At 42.2% G+C, this 23154-nt stretch overlaps 1 protein-coding gene and 1 pseudogene across 1 annotated transcript; one reads left to right on the forward strand and one right to left on the reverse strand.

The window, feature by feature from the left end:
* Nucleotides 1-3310: 3310 nt before the first annotated feature.
* On the reverse strand, nt 3311-3411 carry LOC130462236 (uncharacterized; annotated as a pseudogene).
* Nucleotides 3412-4568: 1157 nt separating this feature from the next.
* Nucleotides 4569-6058, forward strand: LOC130461624 (uncharacterized). Its single transcript, XM_056829779.1, has 3 exons — nt 4569-4955; nt 5052-5669; nt 5855-6058. The coding sequence occupies exons 1-3, from the start codon at nt 4569-4571 to the stop codon at nt 6056-6058; spliced, it is 1209 nt and encodes a 402-aa protein (XP_056685757.1).
* The last annotated feature ends 17096 nt before the right edge of the window (nt 6059-23154 follow it).

Raw genomic sequence — 23154 nt, forward strand, 5'->3', positions numbered from 1 at the left:
AATTTATTGTAGTGACTACCAAAAGTTTTTGTGCGAAAGCACGGGTAAAAGGTGTGCGCGCGCAAAAATCTGGAAAAATGATGCAGTAGCTAAACAAAATCACCACCGAAATATCAATAATTTCCACTTCCCAACACAAATTCATCATCTATTTCCAAAAAAACACCAAAAACACAAATTTTCAGAAAATTTCAAAAGTTAGGGTTTGCTTCAAGTTTTCAAATTTGACATTTTTGGAGCACTTGGAGCTTGGTAAAGCAGTTGGAAACGATCTTAGCCACCTCTACTTCATTTGGTGACAATTTTCTATCCCTATTTCTTCATTCTCTTGCTTTTGTAATTGATTTTCTTGAGATCTTGCTAATTTGTTGTTTTGGGAATTTGGTGTTGGATATTTGTTGTTTGTGGTATTGTGGATTATCTTGAAGTGTTATTCATGATTTATTATTGATTCTAATTAAATTCTAGCAAATCGAGTGACATTTTTGTGATATTTGGTTTACTTGTTGATATTGGAGTTGTTGTGATATTGGTGTTCTTGGTGTTTGGTTGCTCTTAAGTGATTATTTTTGGGGATATTGTGTTGAGTAGTGTTGTTGTTGATAGTTTTATTAGATACTCTTTGTTTCTCTTGTAGTTTTTGTTTGTTAGTTTTGTAGGTACTCATTCTTCATCATGTCAAAGAGATCCAAGAAGGGTACTTCTTCTAAGAGAAAGGCCCCCGCTCCTCCGAATCTTGAGACACTCGCCATAGAATTTGAGGACCAACAAAGTTGGGAGTACATTGCCGCATTTTCCAAGAGGAACATTCGACCTACAAAGTTTTATCTCGAGGAGAGGGTTCGGGATTTGGGTGTCACAGATGAGGTCAAAGCTTTACTTAAAGGTCTTGGGTGGGAACATTTCTTCACCATGACTGCCAAGACGTACCGTCGGGTCACTTTGGAGTACCTAGCTTCGTCTAGGAGAAATGTTGTGGTAGTTGATGGTGAGGATGTGATGAGCGGCATTTATGTCGCTCAAGGCTAGGATTTTATAGAGTTTTATTATGCTTTTTTGATAGTTTTATATAGTTTTGCTGCATTTTTATTCCTTTTTTCCATCTTTGAGCTTTTCAGGTAATAATGTTGAAAATGATGGAAAATAGCTGAGATTTGCTCGAGCAGGTCCAGTGCGATCGCACGGAAATTACGTGCGCTCGCACGAGTCTACAAAGTTGGCTCCAAAGTCAAGGCAGTGTGTGTGCTCGTGCCCCGAATGTGTGTGTTCGCACGAATCCGCAAAAAGGAGGCAGGAACTCCAAGGGATATAGCCCGTTCGCACCTCAAAAGCCTGCGCTCGCACAGAATTTCTATGTGCTCGCACGGATTTCCTGTGCGAACACATGAGGATATTCTGAGAATTAGAAAAGTTACAGCCGTGCGATCGCACGGTTGTTGGGCACGTTCGCACGACACGAAGGAGAAGAATCGTCGCAGGACCCGTTCGCATAGATGCACAACACGATCGCACTGATGCGATCGCACCTGGGTCTACCCGTTCGCACGGCTGCGCGGAATTCAGTTTTTGAGTTTAAATCTCTTATTTTTGGGGTTTAGTATAAATAGGATTTTGATTATTTTCAATTTACGCTTTCATTTTCAGAAATACATTTTAGAGGTTTTGTGATTTTGTTCTTCAATCTAGAGAGAGAAACTCTTTAATTCCAAGCATCAATTCAGTAATTTTCTTCAACTCTTATCTTCTTTATGCAATTGAATTCTTAGTTCTTTAATTCTTGCACTTGCTTAGTTGATAATTGTTTTGCAATTCCTCAATACCTTGAGTTCTTGATTTCAATTTTGCTTGTTACTTTGATTTTAAGTTTTTGATTTGATTTTGCAATTGAGTTTCCAATTCTCTACTTCTTCTCCTTTAATTTCATGTTAGCTAGTTTTGAACTAATGGATAACTTGATTGTTAGGATGACTAGTGAGTAGTTTTAGGTTAGGGAAAGGGGAGAAACTAGGGGATGAATTAGGGGAAATAGATTATTGATTGTTGGTTGATTCATGTGATTAAATAAGATTTGATGATAGGAAATCCATGCTAGTTGAGTGGTAGTTGCAAATGCTATTCGATTAGATTTCCGTGGAACCATAGGATAGGTTTGGCAAGACATTGTGGGCCTATCTTGTGTTGATCAAATGGCGGTACCTATTATATGCTAGTTAGTTTAGTCTAGGATTAGGCGAAAGCTCTTCCGTGGATTAGACGCTTAGCGTTCCCTATCCGAGAGGTGGCGGGTTCGTCTTTAGATGCCATTTGCCTAATCACCATTTCGTTGCATGATCACCATTGCTAAATAGTTGAATTGATTTCCCCCGGTTTCCCTAGGCTATCCCCGACTCCCTAACGTTTCCCTTTCTTGATTCAATTTTACATCGTTCTTTATTTGTTTTTAGACTCTTAAAAAGTGACAATTCAAATCAAATCTTTGATCGAACTAGATTGACTTCCAACTCAATAATTCACCGTTTCTTTGGGACGATCCCTTTTCTTACCGCTTGCCGGTAGTTGAAGTGGTTTTATAAATATTGTTTGCATAAGTGGTTTTCTATCAACGACGGAAAATACGCTTATCAAAATGGCGCCGTTGCCGGGGAACGGTCGTTGTTATTGAGTTTAGTTGAGACTAGTTCATTAATTGAAAATACAAAAAAAATATTTCATTCTTGCTTTAGTTTTTCCTTTGCATTGCTCACGGTTTTCTTGAGTGTTTATGCTTGATAGGGGACGTGCTCGTCAAAGGATCCTCCATCCTCTTGACCTTGAATTGGAAAGGACTCTAAGGAGACTTAAACTTGCTCTTTCTAGCTCGTCAAATCATAATCGGTTTGAAGCTTTGAGTGTTGACACGGAACAAGAAGTGAGTGAGCAAGCTAGTGAGAACATGGCTCTTCCGGTTAAGAACTTGGGAATACCGAGAGCATTTGAGGCTACGTGTGGGATTCAAGCACCAACTACATGTGTTAATAATTTTGAGATCAAGCCCGCCTTGATCAACTTGGTGCAAAGTCATCCCTTTTGTGGGAAAAGCAATGAGTCACCTCACGAGCATCTCAAGCAGTTTGAGCACTATTGTGACACAATAAAACACAACGGTGTAACCTCGGATTATGTGAGGTTGACTTTGTTCCGCTTCTCTTTGCTTGGGCGTGCTAGTGATTGGCTTGGCAAGGAGGTCAAGCCCAACTCACTTCGCACATGGAACGAAGTAACTAGTGCCTTCTTGAACAAGTTCTATTCTCATGGGAAGATGGCGGAGTTTCGCCACAAGATTCAATCATTTGAGCAAGGGCGTGATGAATCGCTTTTCGAGGCTTGGGAACGATTTAAGGAGTACCAAAGGGAGTGCCCTCATCATGGGATTCCCAAGTGGTTGTTGCTACAAACCTTTTACTTAGGATTGAGTCCAAACTCCAAAACAAGTCTAGATGCGGGCGCAGGAGGCCCCATCATGAACAAAACGGAAGATCAAATTGAGGAGATAATTGAAGATGTAGTTCAAAACTACCAATCTTGGCATGTAGGTGCAAGAAGTTATGATGGAAAAAGTAGGAATGAGGATGGTAAGGGTTCGGTGTACGCCATAGAGCAAGCACGGATGATAGAGAAGCTTAGCTTGCGATTAGAGAAGCATGAAAATACACCATTTGCGGGAAGAGCAGCAAGCAAGCCACCATCTCCGTCCACAATTCCACCTCCTTCGGCAACTCTTCTCAATAAGGGGAAGGGAAAGGTTAGTTCTTATGGCTCAATGCCTCCGGGCACATTCTTTTGTGAAAATTGCCAAGACTATAGTCATTCCCCCGATGCATGCCCTTTAGTTCATAACTTGTCATTTGTGGATTATGGCCCTTCGTATGAAGGAGAGTTTGATGTAGAGTATGCTAATGCCATCAATGAGAGGTCTAGGAATGATAACCCTAACAATCCTAATTTTGCTAGGCAACCTAGAGGGCCCTCCATGTATGGTCCCCACCAAGGCTATGGCCAAGGAAGTGGGTATGATAACCAAGGCCGAGGTGGCTATAGAGCACAAGGCTATCAAAGCAAAGTGCCCTACGGTCAATCTCAAGGTTTTGGCAATCAAGGCCAATACAACCAAGGGGGTTATAATCCCAACCATCAAGGTGGAGGGGGTTATAACTACTCTTATGGGAAATTTAGGGGTGCCTCAAGTGGGGGTTATCCTTTGAACTCAGGAGTTCCTTATGGTGCATCTCATTTGCCACCTCCCGGATTCAATGGACCGAGGACCTTTGGCAACCAATATCAATCTAACCCAAGTGGTACGTTATGGCGTTGCACCTCCACCACTCCCGCCTCTCAAGTCGAATCTTGAGGTTCTCATGGAGTCGTTTGTGGGGGCGCAAGTCAAGAAGAACATTGAGTTTGAGGATGGATTCAAACAATCCAACACTTAATTGAAGGTGATTGAAAACCAATAAGCTCAACTTGCTAGTACCGTTAGGGAATATCATGCGCTTACTATTCTTCCACCCCAAAGTCATGCTCCAAGGCAAATGAATGCTATAGTGACAAGGAGTGGAAAAATCCTTGATGATGTTCCTAGAGCTAATAAGGTCTCTAAACCCAATGGGGAAGATCAAGAGGGAGTCATTGAGTCGAGTGACATTGATGCGGTAGAAGAGGAGCCTCCCATTAATGATGAGGGTGATACTACCACCCCCAAGGTGGCAACTCTTCTACCCCTCCCCACTCCTAAACTTCCCTACCCCCAAAGATTCATAAGACACAAGTTGGATGTGCAATTCGCAAAATTTCTTGACGTCCTTCGGAAATTGCATATCACTCTCCCCTTTACGGATGCACTAAAACAAATGCCTACCTACTCACGATTCCCTCGGGAAATCTTGAGTGGGAAGCGAAATTGTGACGTAAAGGAGACGGTGAATCTCACCGAAAATTGTAGTGCTATTATTCTAAACAAAATGCCACCCAAACTCAAAGACCCGGGTACTTTTTCTATCCCTTGTGCTATCAAGGAGCTTGAAATAAGCAACGCCTTGTGTGATTTGGGGGCTAGTGTTAGTCTAATGCCTTATTCGGTGTTCTCCAAGCTTGAAGTTGGTGATCTTGTCCCAACCAACATTACATTGCAACTTGCCGACCGTTCGGTCAAATATCCTATCGGCAAGATTGATGATGTACCTTTGAGAGTTGGTGGATTTGTGATCCCCGTTGATTTTGTGGTCCTAGACATTAATGAGGACGTGCATGTCCCTATTATTCTAGGCCTCCCATTCTTAGCCACGGCGGGGGATATAATTGATGTCAAGCAAGGGAACATTACCTTGAAAGTAGGGATGGATAGCTTGTTCTTTGACTTGAATAAAACCATGAGCTACCCTAGCTCTACCAATGAGAAATGTTTCGTGGTAGACTCTTTTGATCCTTTGGTGCATGACATGCATGAGCATTTGCTCACCACTAACGATCCACTTGAGTTTGCTCTTTTGAATAGAGATGGCTTAGGTGATCAAGGGGTTGAAGCGGCTAAATACAAGAGACTAATGGATTCCACCCCACCTTGTGATCAATCGGAGCAATGCTTGCTCGTGCTTGATGGAAGGAAAGCTTTGGATGATCATGCCCCCAAATTGGTAAGGAAGCTCCCAAGGTAGAGCTAAAACCTCTACCTTCGAGCCTAAGGTACGTCTTTATTGGTTCAAATTCTTCTTACCCCGTCATTATCAATTCCTCTTTGGATGACGAGCAAGTGCTCAAGCTCATTAATGTTTTGAAACGTCATCAAGGGGCTTTGGGCTACACCATTGGTGATTTGAAGGGTGTTAGCCCAACCCTTTGCATGCATCATATCGAGCTTGAGGACAATGTTGTCCCACATTGTGAGAGGCAAAGAAAACTTAACCCACCTATGGGAGAGGTGGTTAAGAAGGAAATCATGAAGCTTTTGGCAGCCGGGGTTATCTATCCTATCTCGAATAGTCGATGGGTATCCCCGGTCCATGTGGTTCCAAAAAAGGGGTGATGACGGTAGTCAAGCATTCACATGGGGAACTTATTTCCACCCGGACGGTACCCGGGTGGCGCATGTGTATCGACTATCGTCAACTCAACCTCTCTACCAAAAAGGATCACTTTCACCTCCCATTCATTGACCAAATGCTTGAGCGTCTAACCAAGCACAGGTACTTTAGTTTTCTTGATGGTTATTCCGGATTCTTTCAAATCCCAATTAATCCGGAAGACCAAGAGAAAACTACTTTCACTTGTCCCTATGGAACGTTTGCTTATAGGCGGATGCCATTCGGGCTTTGTAATGCTCCCGGAACGTTCCAAAGGTGTATGATGAGCATTTTTGGTGATATGCTTGAAGAAGAGATGGAGGTGTTCATGGATGACTTCTCGGTGGGAGGATCCACCTATGACGAATGCCTCATCAATCTTGGGAAGTGTCTTGCAAGGTGTGAAATGGTCAACTTGGTTCTCAATTGGGAAAAGTGCCACTTCATGGTGGAGGAAGGAATTGTACTAGGGCACAAGGTGTCTCATCGTGGGATTGAGGTTGATCGAGCAAAAATCAAAGTGATAGAGAAGTTACCTCCCCCGGTAAATGTTAAGGGGATCCGGTCCTTTCTTCGGCATGCCGGCTTCTATAGGCGGTTCATGAAGGATTTTTCTTTGATCGCCCGGCCTCTCACCTACCTCCTCCAAAAGGAATGTGACTTTCATTTTGACTCCGCATGTCTCAAATCTTTTGACACCATCAAGAATGCTCTCATCTCTACCCCTATAGTTCAAGCTCCGGATTGGTCTCTACCTTTTGAGTTAATGTGTAATGCAAGTGATTTCTCTGTTGGGGGAGTCCTTGGTCAAAGGAAAGACAAGAAGCTTCATGTGATCTATTATATGTCTAAAACCCTCAACCAAGCACAAGCAAATTACACCACGTCCGAGAAGGAATTTCTCGCCATTGTGCATGCTTTTGAAAAGTTTAGGACTTATTTGGTAGGGTCAAAGACAATTGTGTACACGGATCCTGCGGCCATTCGTTATCTTATGGCGAAGAAAGAGGCCAAACCGAGACTCATTCGTTGGGTACTCCTTCTCCAAGAGTTTGACATTGAGATTCGAGATAAGAAGGGAGCCGAGAATGTGGTGGCCGACCACCTTTCTCGGTTAGAACTTGGAAGTGTGGCTAAAGATGATGTGCCTATCGAGGACGCTTTGAGAGATGATACTTTGTACATGGTTGGGAGCATTCAACTCCCATGGTTTGTTGATATTGTAAATTACTTGGCTTGCAGGGAAATTCCGGAAGAGCTCACATCTCAAGAACGCCGCAAGTTGAAGTATGATTCTAAGCGCTACATTTGGGATGAGCCCACTTTGTTGAGAAGGTGCCCGGATGGCCTCTTACGGAGGTGTGTTCCGGATGAGGAGTTCCCAAGTGTTCTCCGTATGTGCCACTCTTCCCCTTGTGGTGGGCATATGGGGGGTGATCGAACCGCCTCCAAGATACTTCAAAGCATGCTATGGTGGCCCACCCTTTTTCAGGATGCTTGGGCATTTGTCAAGGCTTGTGATCGTTGCCAACGGACGGGGAATATTTCCAAACTTCATGAGATGTCGAAAATTCCAATCTTAGAATTAGAGGTGTTCGATGTATTGGGGCATTGATTTCATGGGCCCTTTCCCCTCTTCTTATGGGAACCTCTACATCCTTGTTGCGGTTGATTATGTCTCAAGTGGGCGGAGGCCATTGCTTCGCCTACCAATAATCACAAAGTGGTTCTTAACCTCTTCAAAAAGATCATTTTTCCGCGTTTTGGGGTTCCTAGGGCTGTGATTAGTGATGGAGGATCCCATTTCGCCCTTGGCAAATTCAAGGCCCTCTTGCGAAAATATGGGGTTCATCATAAGGTCGGTGTTGGTTATCATCCCCAAACTAGCTACCAAGTGGAAGTTACTAATCGTGAAATCAAGTCTATTCTTGAAAAGTCGGTTGCCAAGAACCGCAAGGATTGGTCCATCAAGCTTGATGACGACTTATGGGCGTATAGAACGGATTTCAAAACGCCTATAGGAATGACTCCTTACAAGCTTGTCTATGGTAAGAATTTCCACTTGCCGGTGGAACCTGAGCACAAGGCTATGTGGGCCATCAAAACCCTGAATTTCAAATTGACTAGTGTGGGAGAGAGGCGCTTGCTTGACCTTCATGAGTTGGAGGAACTCCGTATGAATGCTTATGACTCGGCGAGCATCTACAAGGCCCGGTCTAAACAATATCATGATGCTCGGATCGAGCAGAGAGAGTTCAAGGAGGGAGAGAAGGTCCTCCTTTATAACTCGCGGTTGAAGTTGTTTCCGGGTAAACTCAAGTCCCGGTGGAGCGGTCCTTTCATTGTTGTTCGGGTTTTCCCGCACGGTACTATTGAGATCCGGAATGATAATACGGCTCCTTTCAAGGTGAATGGTCATCGCCTCAAGCATTATTACTTAGGCGATCCGATTGGTTCCATTGCTTCCATAGATCTCCATGAACCCCCATGAATTTGGGGGGATTCGTCAAGCTAATGACGTTAAACGAGCGCTACCGGGAGGCACCACGCGGTTTTTGAGCATTGTTTTGGTATGATTCTTTGCGGTGGTTTCTCACTTTCCACCTTGTGCCTTGTCCGTCCATATTTGGTGAGTTTGTTCTGGTTTTAACGGTTCTTTGCGGTACTTGCTCCCACGATACTTCCGGTAACATCCTTCCAACTCTTATGCATTCTTTTGGGGACGGGCATACATCATATTGGGCATTTGGTTGGATGGGTAGTTGTGCCCCTCCTTGCTTAGTTTTAGGCCTTGAGGACATAGCCTAATTCTAGCTTGGAGGGAGTTTTGTTTGTGGATGCCTACTTGTTGATGCTCATTGCTTTGAAATCATACCATTACATGCTTGTTTCTTTGTTTTTAGTTTGAGTTAGCTTGATTTTTAGTTTCTCTTCTTTTTCTTTGTGTTTGTTTCTTTTTGTTTCCTTTTTGGTGTGTTTTCTTATTTTCGTCCTTTTCTTTTTGTTTTGATTTCTTTTTCGTCAAGGCAAGTTTTCTAGGCTTTCTTAGGCAATATTCTTGATTGGGGCATATAAAATCGGAACTTGTAGATTAGAATGCTTTTATTCCTAGTTGGTAGATTTTTACACGGTTCTTAATGTCTTGGGTCGAGTCTAGGATTTGGTGTCAAGAAAGTTGGTTGAACTTTGGGTAGCATGCGTCATGAACTCCTGGCTTGTGGTAAGATGGTGTTGAATTCTCTAGTGATTTGAAGCCGGAGAGAATGGTATTTGCTCCTTTGTGAGATTCATGTTCAAAAATAAGCCCAAACACATATATATTCATTGAGTGGCATGGATCCTTAGCATTGACTTTCTTGTCTCCCGAGTTTGACCATTTCCTTCCCGAGACCGCGACCGAACTACTTTAGGGGACGATAGAGGCATTTCTTTCGGTGACTATTTTTCTTTTTAGTTTAGAACTTTATTTTCTATTTTTCTCATATGTTTTTGTTTGCACTTGCCCCATTGCTAGCCATTTGAGCCTTGACCCTTCATTTCTTATGAGCACAATACAAGCCTAATAGCCTTTGTTTTGTTTTGTTTTCACCCTTAGAAGTAATAGTGAAGCTTAGAGTTATGATGCTTGATGTTTTGGATTGAATATGCAAAGTTGAGGAATGAATGTTGTTTGGTGTGAATGGCAAAGTTTTGGAAGAATGTTGTACATAGTGAATAATTGATGCAAAAAGAAAAAAATATAGAATTAAATTTTGAAAAAGCCAAAAATAGAGAAAAACAAGGCATGAAAAGTTTCATTTGAAACGCAAAAAGAGGAAAATCAAATCAAGAAAAAATGCAAAAATAGTTGTAGTTTAGAATTGTTGTTGAATAAGCTTGGGGGTGCCCCAAATAAGTGGAAAATTTTGTTTTTGGTCGATTATGCTTGAGTTGAGTTCTCATTGCGCTTCACTTTAGGTATGAGCACCAAATTGCCAAATTTATTCCACACCTTACCCCTAGCCCACGTTACGCCCTAAAAGCCCTCTTGACCCTTTAGAGTTGAGTCATTGTTGGTGGAGGGAGGATTTGGTCAAGCTTAAGGAACAAGGTTGTCATGCTAAGATGTCGGGTAGCCTAATATTGATTTTCTGGCGCCTTCGCGGTGTCTTGAGACGCTATTCTCAAAGGTGAATAAGATCTAGAGTTTTGACGTGGTATGCCCGGGTGTAGGGGGATTGACTAGTGTTTGCCCTTAGTTCGCTTTGCTTAATGCTCGAATCTTTTACTCGATTTAGGACATTAGTTAGCGTGTACTCATTTATTTGATTAGTAATATTAGTGTTCTTCTATACTTGTTCCATACTAAAGCCCCCATCTTGGATTTTGTAGTTTATTTTCTTTTCTTCTCTTTTCTTTTCTTCTTTTCTTTCTTTCTTTTCTTGATTTGCGTTTTCCATTTTTAGTCTTGCCTTGATTAGATTTGCTAGATTTCGATTTTGGTAAATTTTTAGAACTTGATAGGTTGCTCATTCTTCCCTAGTCGAGTTTTGTTTGCTAGAGACTAGCAAACGCTTAGCTTGGGGGAGTTTGATGAGCGGCATTTAGGTCGCTCTAGGCTAGGATTTTATAGAGTTTTATTATGCTTTTTTGATAGTTTTATATAATTTTGCTGCATTTTTATTCCCTTTTTCCATCTTTGAGCTTTTCAGGTAATAATGTTGAAAATGATGGAAAATAGCTGAGATTTGCTCGAGCAGGTCCAGTGCGATCGTACGGAATTTACGTGCGCTCGCACGGGTCTACAAAGTTGGCTCCAAAGTCAAGGCAGTGTGTGCGCTCGTGCCCCGAATGTGTGTGTTCGCACAAATCCGCAAAAAGGAGGCAGGAACTCCAAGGGATGTAGCCCGTTCGCACCGCAGAAACGTGCGCTCGCACGGAATTTCCGTGTGCTCGCACGGATTTCCTGTGCGAACATATGAGGATTTTCTGAGAATTAGCAAAGTTACAGCCATGCGATCGCACGGTTGTTGGGCACATTCGCACGGCACGAAGGAGAACAATCGTCGCAGGGCCCGTTCGCATAGATGCACATCACGATCGCACCTGGGTCTGCCCGTTCGCACGGCTGCGCGGGATTCAGTTTTCGAGTTTAAATATCTTATTTTTGGGGTTTAGTATAAATAGGATTTTGATTATTTTCAATTTACGCTTTCATTTTCAGAAATACATTTTAGAGGTTTTGTGATTTTGTTCTTCAATCTAGAGAGAGAAACTCTTTACTTCCAAGCATCAATTCAGTAATTTTCTTCAACTCTTCTCTTCTTTATGCAATTAAATTCTTAGTTCTTTAATTCTTGCACTTGCTTAGTTGATAATTGTTTTGCAATTCCTCAATTCCTCAATACCTTGAGTTCTTGATTTCAATTTTGCTTGTTACTTTGATTTTCAGTTTTTGATTTGATGGTGCAATTGAGTTTCCAATTCTCTACTTCTTCTCCTTTAATTTCATGTTAGCTAGTTTTGAACTAATGGATAGCTTGATTGTTAGGATGATTAGTGAGTAGTTTTAGGTTAGGGAAAGGGGAGAAACTAGGGGATGAATTAGGGGAAATGGATTATTAATTGTTGGTTGATTCATGTGATTAAATAAGATTTGATGATAGAAAATCCATGCTAGTTGAGTGGTAGTTGCAAATGCTATTCGATTAGATTTCCGTGGAACCATAGGATAGGTTTGGAAAGACATTGTGGGCCTATCTTGTGTTGATCAAATGGCGGTACCTATTATATGCTAGTTAGTTTAGTCTAGGATTAGGCGAAAGCTCTTCCGTGGATTAGACGCTTAGCGTTCCCTATCCGAGAGGTGGCGGGTTCGTCTTTAGATGCCATTTGCCTAATCACCATTTCGTTGCATGATCACCATTGCTAAATAGTTGAATTGATTTCCCCCGGTTTCCCTAGTCTATCCCCGACTCCCTAACGTTTCCCTTTCTTGATTCAATTTTACATAGTTCTTTATTTGTTTTTAGACTCTTAAAAAGTGACAATTCAAAACAAATCTTTGATCGAACTAGATTGACTTCCAACTCAATAATTCACCGTTTCTTTGGGACGATCCCTTTGCTTACCGCTTGCCGGTAGTTGAAGTGGTTTTATAAATATTGTTTGCATAAGTGGTTTTCTATCAATGACGGAAAATACGCTTATCAGGATGTGGTCGAGTTGAGCTTTCAGGTTTTCAACACTCGTCATTCCTTGACCGCATAAGATATAAATGAACATTTCTCCATCCCCACATACCGAACGCTTATCAACAACCTGGTTAGTGACTTTTTGGGATACTACGATTTGCAAGAATGGTGGCAAGCGCTCACGGGGGAAACGGGAAGGTTTACCTCCACTTTGAGCAAGTCTTCTTCCTACAAACATCCGGCAATTCGGTATGTTGTTCGCCTCATCCTCTATGCTCTTTTCTCCAAGAGGACCACAGGTGCCCTTTCTACAACGGAGTTGGGGGCTCATTGGCTCTCCGACCGCGGTAATAAGGGTACTTTGGACTTTGGCAATATCTTGATTGCTAGGATCATCGATACCCAAAACGGGTACCCGGTTAGTCGAGAGATCCAACTTGGGGCTTTCTTCCTTTGCTAGTGCGGGCTATCTGCGATGATCCTTATGAGTCCTGCTTTGGCTCCTTGACCCCCGTTGGTTGTGGGGAATTTCTTGACGTCCCGGTCTTGCTCCAAAACAGGTGGACAAAGTATACGACCAAGGATAATGTCTTCATTTGGTATGTCCGTGGAATAGAGTGGTGCCTCCTTCCCGACTCCTCTCTTACCAAGTGGGTCACCCCACGATAGTAATTGATTCCCCCTACTCCCATCTTCGACCGTGTTTGTGGTGGTCCAATATCCTCCACCGACTCCGGCCCGTTTCGCTCCTCAATCCATCGTCATGGACACCCCCACCGGAGGGGTAGGTACGTCTTCTATCCCTCAGTCGAGTACATTTGATTTTAATACTTTACAAGGGACACTCTCTAGAACATTTGATGGGAAAGCACGATAAGATCTTGCCATTGCTTCGCTTACCACCCAATATCGCTAAGAAATGCCTTCTTCTACTTGATTTGACTCTTTTGACTCCTTCTTTATACTAGGAGGATGTATGATCATCATGCGAGTAGCGGGGATTTTGACCCCTATGTCAACTATCCTTACCACTCACCCCAACAAGGGCCCATCCCTGGTTGGAATGATGACCACACACCCACTTACCCGTATTGGACGGGTCCATCCCAACCGGGTGTCACTCCCCCTACGTTCCCTCCATATGATTATTCCCAAATGGGGGGAGTGATTACCGCGACGACCCCATGTACCCCACGGCGATGCCGGATGAGCAGCCTATTGATTGGCTAGTGGGTTGTACTGGTGGGTGGCCTGAGGGATATACCGGAGGTTGGGATGGCCCGCGGGGAAAGCTTCCCAAGGGCATGTACCCGCTTGAGACCAAATATGAATGGCCCCCTTACTCCTAAGCTTCGGGTCCCGATGTGGACCCCACCTTCAACTCCACCCCTTTCACCGACGAGGAGGCGATTGCCTACAGTCGCCGGAGGGATGAGGAGTAGAGAGAGCGGGCTCGGAAAGGGAAAGGCGTTGGCCTGAGTGGCACTTAGGTGCCATTCTAACTCTCCCCCATCATTTTGTTGTAGTGGTATGCCCTATATATATTAGCTTAGGGGGGAGGTATTTTCTACCCTTGTGTGAGGATATTGAATTTTCTAGCCATTTCTCAAACACACATTGCATTGAGTGTCTTGGATCTTGTGAGGGGGTCGAAAAAGCACGAGGCTATTGCGTGACCTCGTCCCTCGTGGGTGTGACGCTTCTTTTTGTCAGATCAAGTGTAATTGGATTTCCTGTGAGTTTACACCCAATTGACTAGTAATATAGGAGTCGCCATTCAGTTTTTAACGACAATGAGAAAAACTGACAAAACCCGGTTATCGTGACATAAAGGGAGTGCAATTATGTTTGACCACGACGGCCGTAGGTTCCCTTGTGATCCCTGGTGTGGGGATCTCTCAATATACACCCGCAAGGTAGAGATTGAGGGTTCGGGGGACTGTAACTACCGAGAGGAGTACTTCGCTCATCGATAACTCCAGAGGCAGGATATCCTTACTAGCTCAGCATAAATAATTGAAGGGACATGCGTTAACTATTAAACTAATCTGAGTTGATTTTAGCAATATGCAACATATAATACTAATTCGATCGTGATTATCTGATTTAAATAGCATTAAGGGACCTAGCATGATAATCCGATTTCCCAAAAATATTATATTTGTTAGGCGTGATAGAACAATCAGATTAGGTTAGTTTAACAGTTCATAAAAAGGGCGAGGAAAGCAGTTAGATCATCGAGAAGGGACACATTACGATGCACCCTTGAGAGGTGCGTCACGGTTCTCAGAAAACTAACCACTTTGACTTTGCTATTTCTCCTTTTTATTTAACGAATCTCGATTATTGGACAGGATACGTTCTGTTCGATTTATGGATCGATAGCGACAGAACGCGTGAGGGGGTCGAAAAAGCGCGAGGCTAATGCGTGACCTTGTCCCTCGTGGGTGTGACGATTCTTTTTATTCAATCAAGTGTAATTGGATTTCCTGTGAGTATACACCCAATTGACTAGTAATATAGGAGTCGCCATTCAGTTTTTAACGACAATGAGAAAAACTGACAAAACCCAGTTATCGTGACATAAAGGGAGTGCAATTATGTTTGACCACGACGGCCGTAGGTTCCCTTGTGATCCCTGGTGGTGGGGATCGCTCAACGTACACCCGCATGGTAGAGATTGAGGGTTCGGGGGACTGTAACTACCGAGAGGAGTACTCGCTCTTCGATAACTCCAAAGGCGGATATCCTTACTAGCTCAGCATAAATAATTGAAGGGACATGCGTTAACTATTAAACTAATCTGAGTTGATTTTAACAATATGCAACACATAGTACTAGATCGAACGCGATTATCTGATTTAGATTATTTTAAGGGACCTAGCATGATAAGCCAATTTCCCAAAAATATCATATTTATTAAGCGTGATCGAACAATCAGATTTTAGTTAGTTTAACAGTTCATAAAAGGGCGAGGAAAGCAATTAAACCATGGAAAAGGGACACATTACGACGCACCCTTGAGAGGTGCGTCACGGTTCTCAGAAAACTAACCACTTTGACTTTGCTATTTCTCCTTTTATTTAACGAATCTCAAATTATGGGATGGGATACGTTCTGTTCGATTTATGGATCGATTGCGACAGAACGCGTGATCAGTTTTGCAGCGTGAGGCTTAGGCTTAGGGGTTTAGAGTCAATACTCAAAATAATAATTGTGTGTTGTTGTGTCCTTTTCACGTCGAACTTAAGGCCCTATTTATAGAAAAGAGTTCGTGGAAAGATAGAATTGCAGAACTCTAATCCACGAGGAATTTGGAAAAAACACGTACCAGGTATTTTCAGCGCCCAGAGCCATGCGTTGAAAATAGGGTCTGGGCTGTTTTTCTTAGTCAGATTCGGATTCCTAGAATCCGGAGTATTTGAGATTTAATTGAGTCCTTTAGTGCGTATTAACCTTGTGACGGGGTCCGTCTGGGCCCGTTACGAACTCTAGGCTCGTTAGGATTTTAATTAATACGTGACTCTTACTTTCGAATCATATTAGGAATAGGATTCTCTCGCAATTTCTATCTCATTTAGGATTTATGTTGGAGTGCAACACCTAATTCTGACAGGTTTCTATCTTTTATGACTTGCCACTTTTAACAACTACCCATTACAGCAGTTACTATTTTTAGCAGGTTTCCATAAATAGCAGGTTTCGGGTGAAATGAAAAGGGGTAATGAGATTCGTTATTTTATAGGAGATGCGTTGTCAAGTGGAGATTTACGTTCTCATCATCGAACCTTCCTTTTTCGGGAATGGGGACAAAAGTAGGTGTCTACAGTTAGCCCCCACTTTGACTGAGTCTTGGAGTGAGACGATGGTCAAAGTATTAGACGGAGTGCGTCGCACAAGCCATAGCAACCTGTTTTGGCGAGGGTCTCACGAGCCCCCGAGTGATAACATTTGACTTAAGGGTCATCACTTGAAGTGTCGATATATCCCTCACGTGTCATTGGGATTTGTCAACGGATAGTATAGAAACTTCCTCACTTTTTCATTGGAAGGATCTAAAGAAGTGCAGAAACTCCCTCACTTTGTCATTGGGAGTAGCTACAGATGTTTTCGAAATCAAAGCTATAAAGTGTAATTGGGCCTGGCCAAGCCCAGCCACGAGGTAAAAATGTTTTTAAAGATTCTCATTTTCAAGGCTAGTTAACCGAGAAAACCCCCTTGTTTTTATGGGACGTAAAACGGAGGAAAATCCAGCACATCGTTCTTTTTTGGAAAAACGGAAAACCAATCCTTTAATTTTTGGAAAAAAGGGAAAACCAATCTCATCGTTCTTTTTTGGAAAAACGGAAAACCAATCCTTTAATTTTTGGAAAAAAGGGAAAACCAATCACATCGTTCTTTTTTGGAAAAACGGAAAAGCAATCCTTTAATTTTTGGAAAAAGGGAAAACCGATCACATCGTTCTTTTTTGGAAAAACGAAAAACCAATCCTTTAAGTTTTGGAAAAAGGGGAAACCGATCCTTTAATTTTTGGAAAAGGGAAAACCGATAAAGTTTATCGCTGCAGCGACTAAGGACCTGCGCGGTTAGTGACGCAGACCCCACCGGCTAAAGATGGCGAGCCTGTCCGCTAAGGGTGGACACCCCGTCCGATAGAAGTGGACGAATCTGTTTTTGAAATTTGAAGATAAGGACCTACGCGGTTCGTGACGTAGACCCCGCCGGCTAAAGATGGCGAGCCTATTTTGAATTTGAAGACTTTATTTTCCGAAAACTGAGGACCTGCGCGGCTAGTGACGCAGACCCCGCCCGTTGAAGGTGGGCGAGCCCATTTTGAATTTCTTACTTTCTTTTCATTTTGCCTATGTAGAAGGGCTTTGTGATTACAACCTGTTAGTGGGTCGCAATATTTCCTGATTAGGTGTGTCCTATAAGTGGGCCCACACTGTGTATATAATTTTTGTGTTAACGATATTGCAAAGTACCGTTTTTGGGAAAGAAATATCAAGATAACGGATATTTTACACAAATAGGGGATTGTGCGTGCCCGACAGCGAATATTCGCTGTCTGGGAAGCACTTTCAGCGCCCAGCTCTGGGCGCGAGAATTTCTAACGCCCAGTGCTGGGCGTTGAAAATGCGAAGGGGAGGACGGTCTTTAAAAGACGCGACCGTCTTCTTTTTCTTCTCATTTCCGCCATTTTCGTTCTTACTCTTCATTTCATTCTACTTATTTTTGCTCGTTTTCTTCACTTTTCTTCACGAATTCTACTCCAAATCACTTCCTAATCTTCCCAATGTAAGTAATTTTCAGTAATTTTGAGCTTTTTTGTCAATTTCAGTATTTTTGTCAAGTATTTTTATGCATGAAATTGATTTGGGGGTTTTTGATTTTGTGCCCCTTTCCTTCAATTAGATAGTTGGAAATGTTCTACATAACATGTTAATTAGTTTGTGCATGTTAATTTTCGCAAGTATGTTGATTCTTTGTTGAATTTGGGCATTTTTATACTAGCCCCCAAGTATACCTACGACTCTAGTGTTTTCTTACAATGTAGGTGTTTTTGGTATATTGCTTGCGTTCCTCACAATTCATGAATGACAAATTATGGAAGAATTTTTATTTTGTTGGAGTTTATTAATAATTTTTTTTTTACTTAGGGAATTTTTGCTCAATATGAACTTAGTATCATTTTTTAGGGAACAAAAATTATATGACTCCATTTTATGAGTGGAATGCACTCTTTTAGTGATTGGTGTGAGTGCCAATTTTGTTAAAGGTATAATGCCTTGTTGTATTATTGATCAGCATGCCTGACGAGTCGTCACCTCCTTCAGGTGGCCACGAGGATCGTGGCATGACGCGTCAGTCTACTGGCGCGGGACCACTATGGGTGGATCCTGAGCTCTACGACGGTCGGGACCTGCACTACGACCTAGAGCACCACGTGACTACCCGCCTTCACGCGAGGAGGGAGACTACGGTTTGCGGCTACGGGGCAGGGACGAGCGAGACTGTCTTTGGTTTCCTGAGCTCGGACGCCCAGGCTTTGGTGAGGGCGAGCTCATTGTTTCCGGTGGTCGAGACCTTCTGGGAGATACTGCGGCTTAACATCTCCCTGTCCTTTCTGCGGTCGCTCATGAGGTGGTGGTGGGATACCATCAACACGTTCCATTTTCCTTGGGGTGAGATGACGATCACTCCTGAGGACTATACGGCTTTGACGGGCTTGACCTTTACAGGGAACCCCGTTCGCCTGGGGTCGGATGGCCCACCGCCGACTATTGCTGAGGGTACCAGGCTCCTGGGCTCGTGGATGGGCATGAGATTGCCTTCGCACCAGCCTGGTGGGATACCTTTTGCTGACCTGATGTGGGCCCTGGAGCATGGGGTGGAGGAGTCGTCTTTGAGACAGGCCCGGCTGTTCTACCTCCATTTTATTACTTCCACTTTTCTATCGGGTCCGACTGACACCTTTGACCCGAGGTGGATAGGCATGGTGGAGGACGTGTCTACGCTGGGTGACTATCGCTAGGGCGATTTGGGCTACGCGACGCTCGTTGGCCAGATGAGTTTGGCGGTGCGCGACTCGGACCCGAGTAGACGTCACTTTGTCATTACATTGGCGGGAGTGACGCGTTTGATCGAGGTATGTGCCTAGCCTTTCTTTTGTTTTTACCAGGCCTCTTCTTTTTTGACGTATTTGAAGGAAATAATGCCCTTGGTCCAAGTATGCATTCTATGTTAAGTCTAATAAATGCGGTTCAGTATTAATTAACAAGTTAATAATTCAGTGAGATCAAGTGAGCTGAATGCCTAGCTAGAGGCCGCTTCAGTTCAAGTGGAATTAATGATATTAATCCACAGCTTACTCTTGACTGAACCCGTAGGGTCACACAAATAGTACGTAAACGGATCAAGTATTTAATGGCATTAAATACTCCATCTATGAATATTCGGAACCGACGGATCTTGGTTTCAGTGGGAGCTAAGATCGTCACAGGCAAGAAATGAATACTCCGGAAACGATGATATTGCCGGAAACGGAAATATGGATCGTATCGGAAATATGAATATTATCCAAGTCGTAGATGTTGCCGGAAACGGAAACATGGTACGTATCGGAAAATATTGTTGGAAATGGAAATATTACCAGAATCGGAAATATTGCCGGAAACGGAAATATTGTCAGAATCGGAAATATTACCGGAATCGGAAAATAATTCCGGAAACGGAAATATTAAATATTTGTTCGAAACGGAAATTAATTCCGGAATCGGAAATATTGAATATTGTTCGTATCGGAAATAGATTCCGGAAATGGAATTTTAATCGGAAGCGTATCGTACGAATTAGCATCGGACGAGGCCTGCCGGACGAAGGCCCAGCACGAAGCCAGGCCATCGCCCAGCAAGCACGCACGCCACAGCCCAGCGCGCACAAGGCCACACATGCGTGGGCCGCGCTGCGTGGGCTGCTGCTCGCATGCGTGGGCAGCCCTTGTGGCTGCCGTGTGTGTGTGAGTTTGAGCTCATGCGAGATTCCTGAATCTGCAAGAGTCAGTGTATGATTAAATGTCTATTCCTATTGGATAAATTGATTAAGTAGAATTCATGTAGAATTCTAATTCCAATTAATTCGCATCCTACTAGGATTACGATTCCTTTTCCATAACTCTATAAATAAAGGCCTAGGGGTCATAATTTATACACAAGTTTCAAAGTATTCAAAAGTGAGTTTTTGAGAGAAAATTCAAACACCCATCTTGCCCCAAAAGTGCCGAATTTTCTGAGTACCTTAAGGGCGATTCTAGTTGGTCAATCTTAAGGCGGATCCGGACGTGCTATGGACTTTCTACGGAGGGACGACACTTGGAGTCCTAAAAGACTTGTTCTTGTTCGGTTCGGGCGCAGCTAGGGAAGGCACGCAACAAAGAGTATGCATCTAAACTATGCTAAATGATTATGTGTAAATAATATGTTTCCTGGGTTAATGGTTGTTTCCGCATGATCTATGTAATGTCATATGTATCATAACCTAACAGTGGTATCAGAGCCCCTTATTATTTTCATAATCTAAATTGCATGAACATGGTTAAATATTACAAATTTGCAAGAATTAAAAGGGGTGATTAATTTTCGTAATTGTTAATTAGTTGCAAATTGCGTTTATTTAATTATACGTACGCAGTTTTTTCGGCAGTTTCTTCATTACTCATCCGAATTGAGTGATTTTTGTGTCAATTCCGCATGTAAAAGGCATTCTAAAATTTTGACAAAAATAATATTTTTCTGCCGAACCCAGAATTCTAAAATTCGAAGCCTAACTATGACTTTTCGAAGGTTTTAGTTTTTCGAATGCAAAATTTCGTAAATTTAAGATGTTAAATTAAATATTTGCGATTCTTGTTGATAAATCTTGAATTTTTGATTGACCTATTGCATATGTTTAACAAGTTTGAATGCCTAGTCTTGTTAATTATGCAATCTAATTTGTAATTATGATTAATTTGTTGAAAATTAGAATAATTTAGAATTAATTTGATTTTCATAATTAATTGTAATTTAATTAGAAACCTATGATTAAAAACCACCATAAAAATTGTAAATTTACGATAAATTTTAAATTTTTATGACCTAGACTTGAATCCATATCAATCGGAAATCAATTGGATAATAAATTTTCGATTTTTCGCCCTAAAATTATGAAATTAATATTATTTATTAATTTGTCATTAATTTTAAATATAAATTTTAAATTTTATGCGATTCGTTCAAATAACTTGCACGCACGAAGCAATGGACGCTTCGTGTTACCCTTAAGGGGTGTTGTATAATGCGGGCATGCGACGACGAGCAAGGGAGCTCGTCGCCCGTGCGGCACGAATGCAATGAGCAAGGGCGTAGTGCACGAGCACAAGGCAGCAGCCCTGCCTTGTGTCGTGTGCCACGAGCAATGAACGGATGGGCATGGGCGAGGGGCGAGCCAAGGCAGTCGCGTGTGGGCAGCAAGCGAGCTGCGCCACAGCGCGCGCTGCCTCGCACAACAGCGCGCAGCCTCGTGCGCAGCGAGCGCAAGCTCGCGTGCCACGAGCGCTGCGCCCAGCATCACTCGCGCGCACCAGCGAGCGATCTCGCGCGCCAGCGCGCGATCTCGCGCGCCAGCGAGCGATGCAGCGCCCCAGCGAGCGATGGCTCGCGCGCACCAGCGAGCGCGGTAACGCGCGCGCGCTGCGAGCGATAGCTCGCGTGCGGTGGGCGCTGTGCGGAGGCTTGCGTATGGGACAGCAGCAGCTATGCAACGAGCGCATGGGCTGCGCGCACATGGCCAGCAATGGCTGTGTGCGTACAGCCCATGGGCGTGCAACGCGTAGGGTGTTTGCGTTACGATTAGATCGTTTTGAATGTTTAATTTGAAAATTTCAGTTCACGTAATTTTTAATTGATTTTAAAATTAATAATTTGAATTAATTTCTTGAATTTTAATTTTGAATATCATAATTATAATAAATGGCATTTATTCTAATTATTTTACTAAAATTAAAATCATAAATTAATTTAAATGTGACTGAAATTAAAATTAAATTTTTGGATTCAATTATAAATTTATATGAGCTTTAAATTTTAATTAAATTTGTATGTTTCCGGTTAGACTAGAAATACAATTTTATGTTTAAAATTAGTAAAGCATATGAATTTATTGGTTTGAGTGGGAGTGCTTTTAGTCATAAACTCTTGATTAGGTCTACAAATCCTTAAGGTTAAAACAACTCGATTAGAATTAATAAGGACTGAATAATTGGTAGATTATTGGTGCCCTTGATTAATTGCTGCAAATGTTTACGTGATGCATAATGTGTTTAACTAACCAGCTATGTGGGCCATTCATGATAATGAATGGGTGAATGGTATATATTGTATATGTACTGTTTTGCAGGTTATGAAGTGACTAGTATGGCCCAAATAGGATAGAAAATATGGTCTGCGTACCATTAATTTGAATGTAATTGGTCTAAAGTACCAAAGTTGTTTTTCAATTCAAATATGGTCTGCGTACCATCAAATAGTTGTAATTAGTTATAACTTATCCTATTTGAAGAAAATGGTGCCTCCCACGGAGATTTTCAAGACGGACTTTGAAGTCAAAGCTTCAAGATGAAGTCGGGCCATACTAGATCACAAATATCTTATGCATGTTTTAAGTTATTTATTGCTTTAAATATGTCTTAAAATGCATGAGATCAAAAGCTTGATTATGTTGCATGATTAAGGATTTTAGTTCACTTAAAATCTAACCAACATAGTAAGAGCCTTAAGTTCCAAACTTAAAAATTGAGTTAAAAGGTGCCATGCCAAAATATACACTTGCTTGGATATCCTTTACATCAATCTAGTAATAGTTTTCGCTCAGCGAGGTGTTACTTATTGGTCCTAAAGGGGCAAGGTACACAAATAATTGTGAGTACATGTTAGTTTTGGTGAAACTCAACGATATAAGTAAGGAGTCCTTTTATGTCGTGGCAAATTCGATAGGTTTACCTAATAAGTTCTTAGACGTACCTATCAACCAAGAATAGTTTCTAGACTATTAGCAAAAGGCTTTTGCTTACCTAAGATGTTCTAGGATTAAGTCGACAAACTGTGCTTAGTTCTTCAATGATTTTAGGATCTTGGAATCATTTTATTCACACCTGCCGGAACACATAACTTGAATAAAATGCTTAATAAACATTGAATTATGCATGTATGCTAGAATTTAAGTTTATTAAGAGAAACTGTGAATGGTTATTTATTTGTTTATTCTTTTCAATTGTAGTTTTAATATGGCAAACAACAATCAAAACATCATCATGGGTTCTGAGCTTATGGTCAAGCTGAACCTGACAA

Source organism: Spinacia oleracea, chromosome 5 (assembly GCF_020520425.1).
Source record: "Spinacia oleracea cultivar Varoflay chromosome 5, BTI_SOV_V1, whole genome shotgun sequence".
NCBI lineage: Eukaryota > Viridiplantae > Streptophyta > Magnoliopsida > Caryophyllales > Amaranthaceae > Spinacia > Spinacia oleracea.

What these genes read in the sequence shown, in the direction of transcription:
- LOC130461624 (XM_056829779.1), top strand. Translation starts at nt 4,569, where the DNA reads ATGAATGCTATAGTGACAAGGAGTGGAAAAATCCTTGATGATGTTCCT. An exon ending in ATTGTGACGTAAAGGAGACG is followed by an intron (nt 4,956 to 5,051) that starts GTGAATCTCACC and finishes TGTGCTATCAAG; the next exon opens with GAGCTTGAAATAAGCAACGC. An exon ending in ATGATCATGCCCCCAAATTG is followed by an intron (nt 5,670 to 5,854) that starts GTAAGGAAGCTC and finishes GGTGATTTGAAG; the next exon opens with GGTGTTAGCCCAACCCTTTG.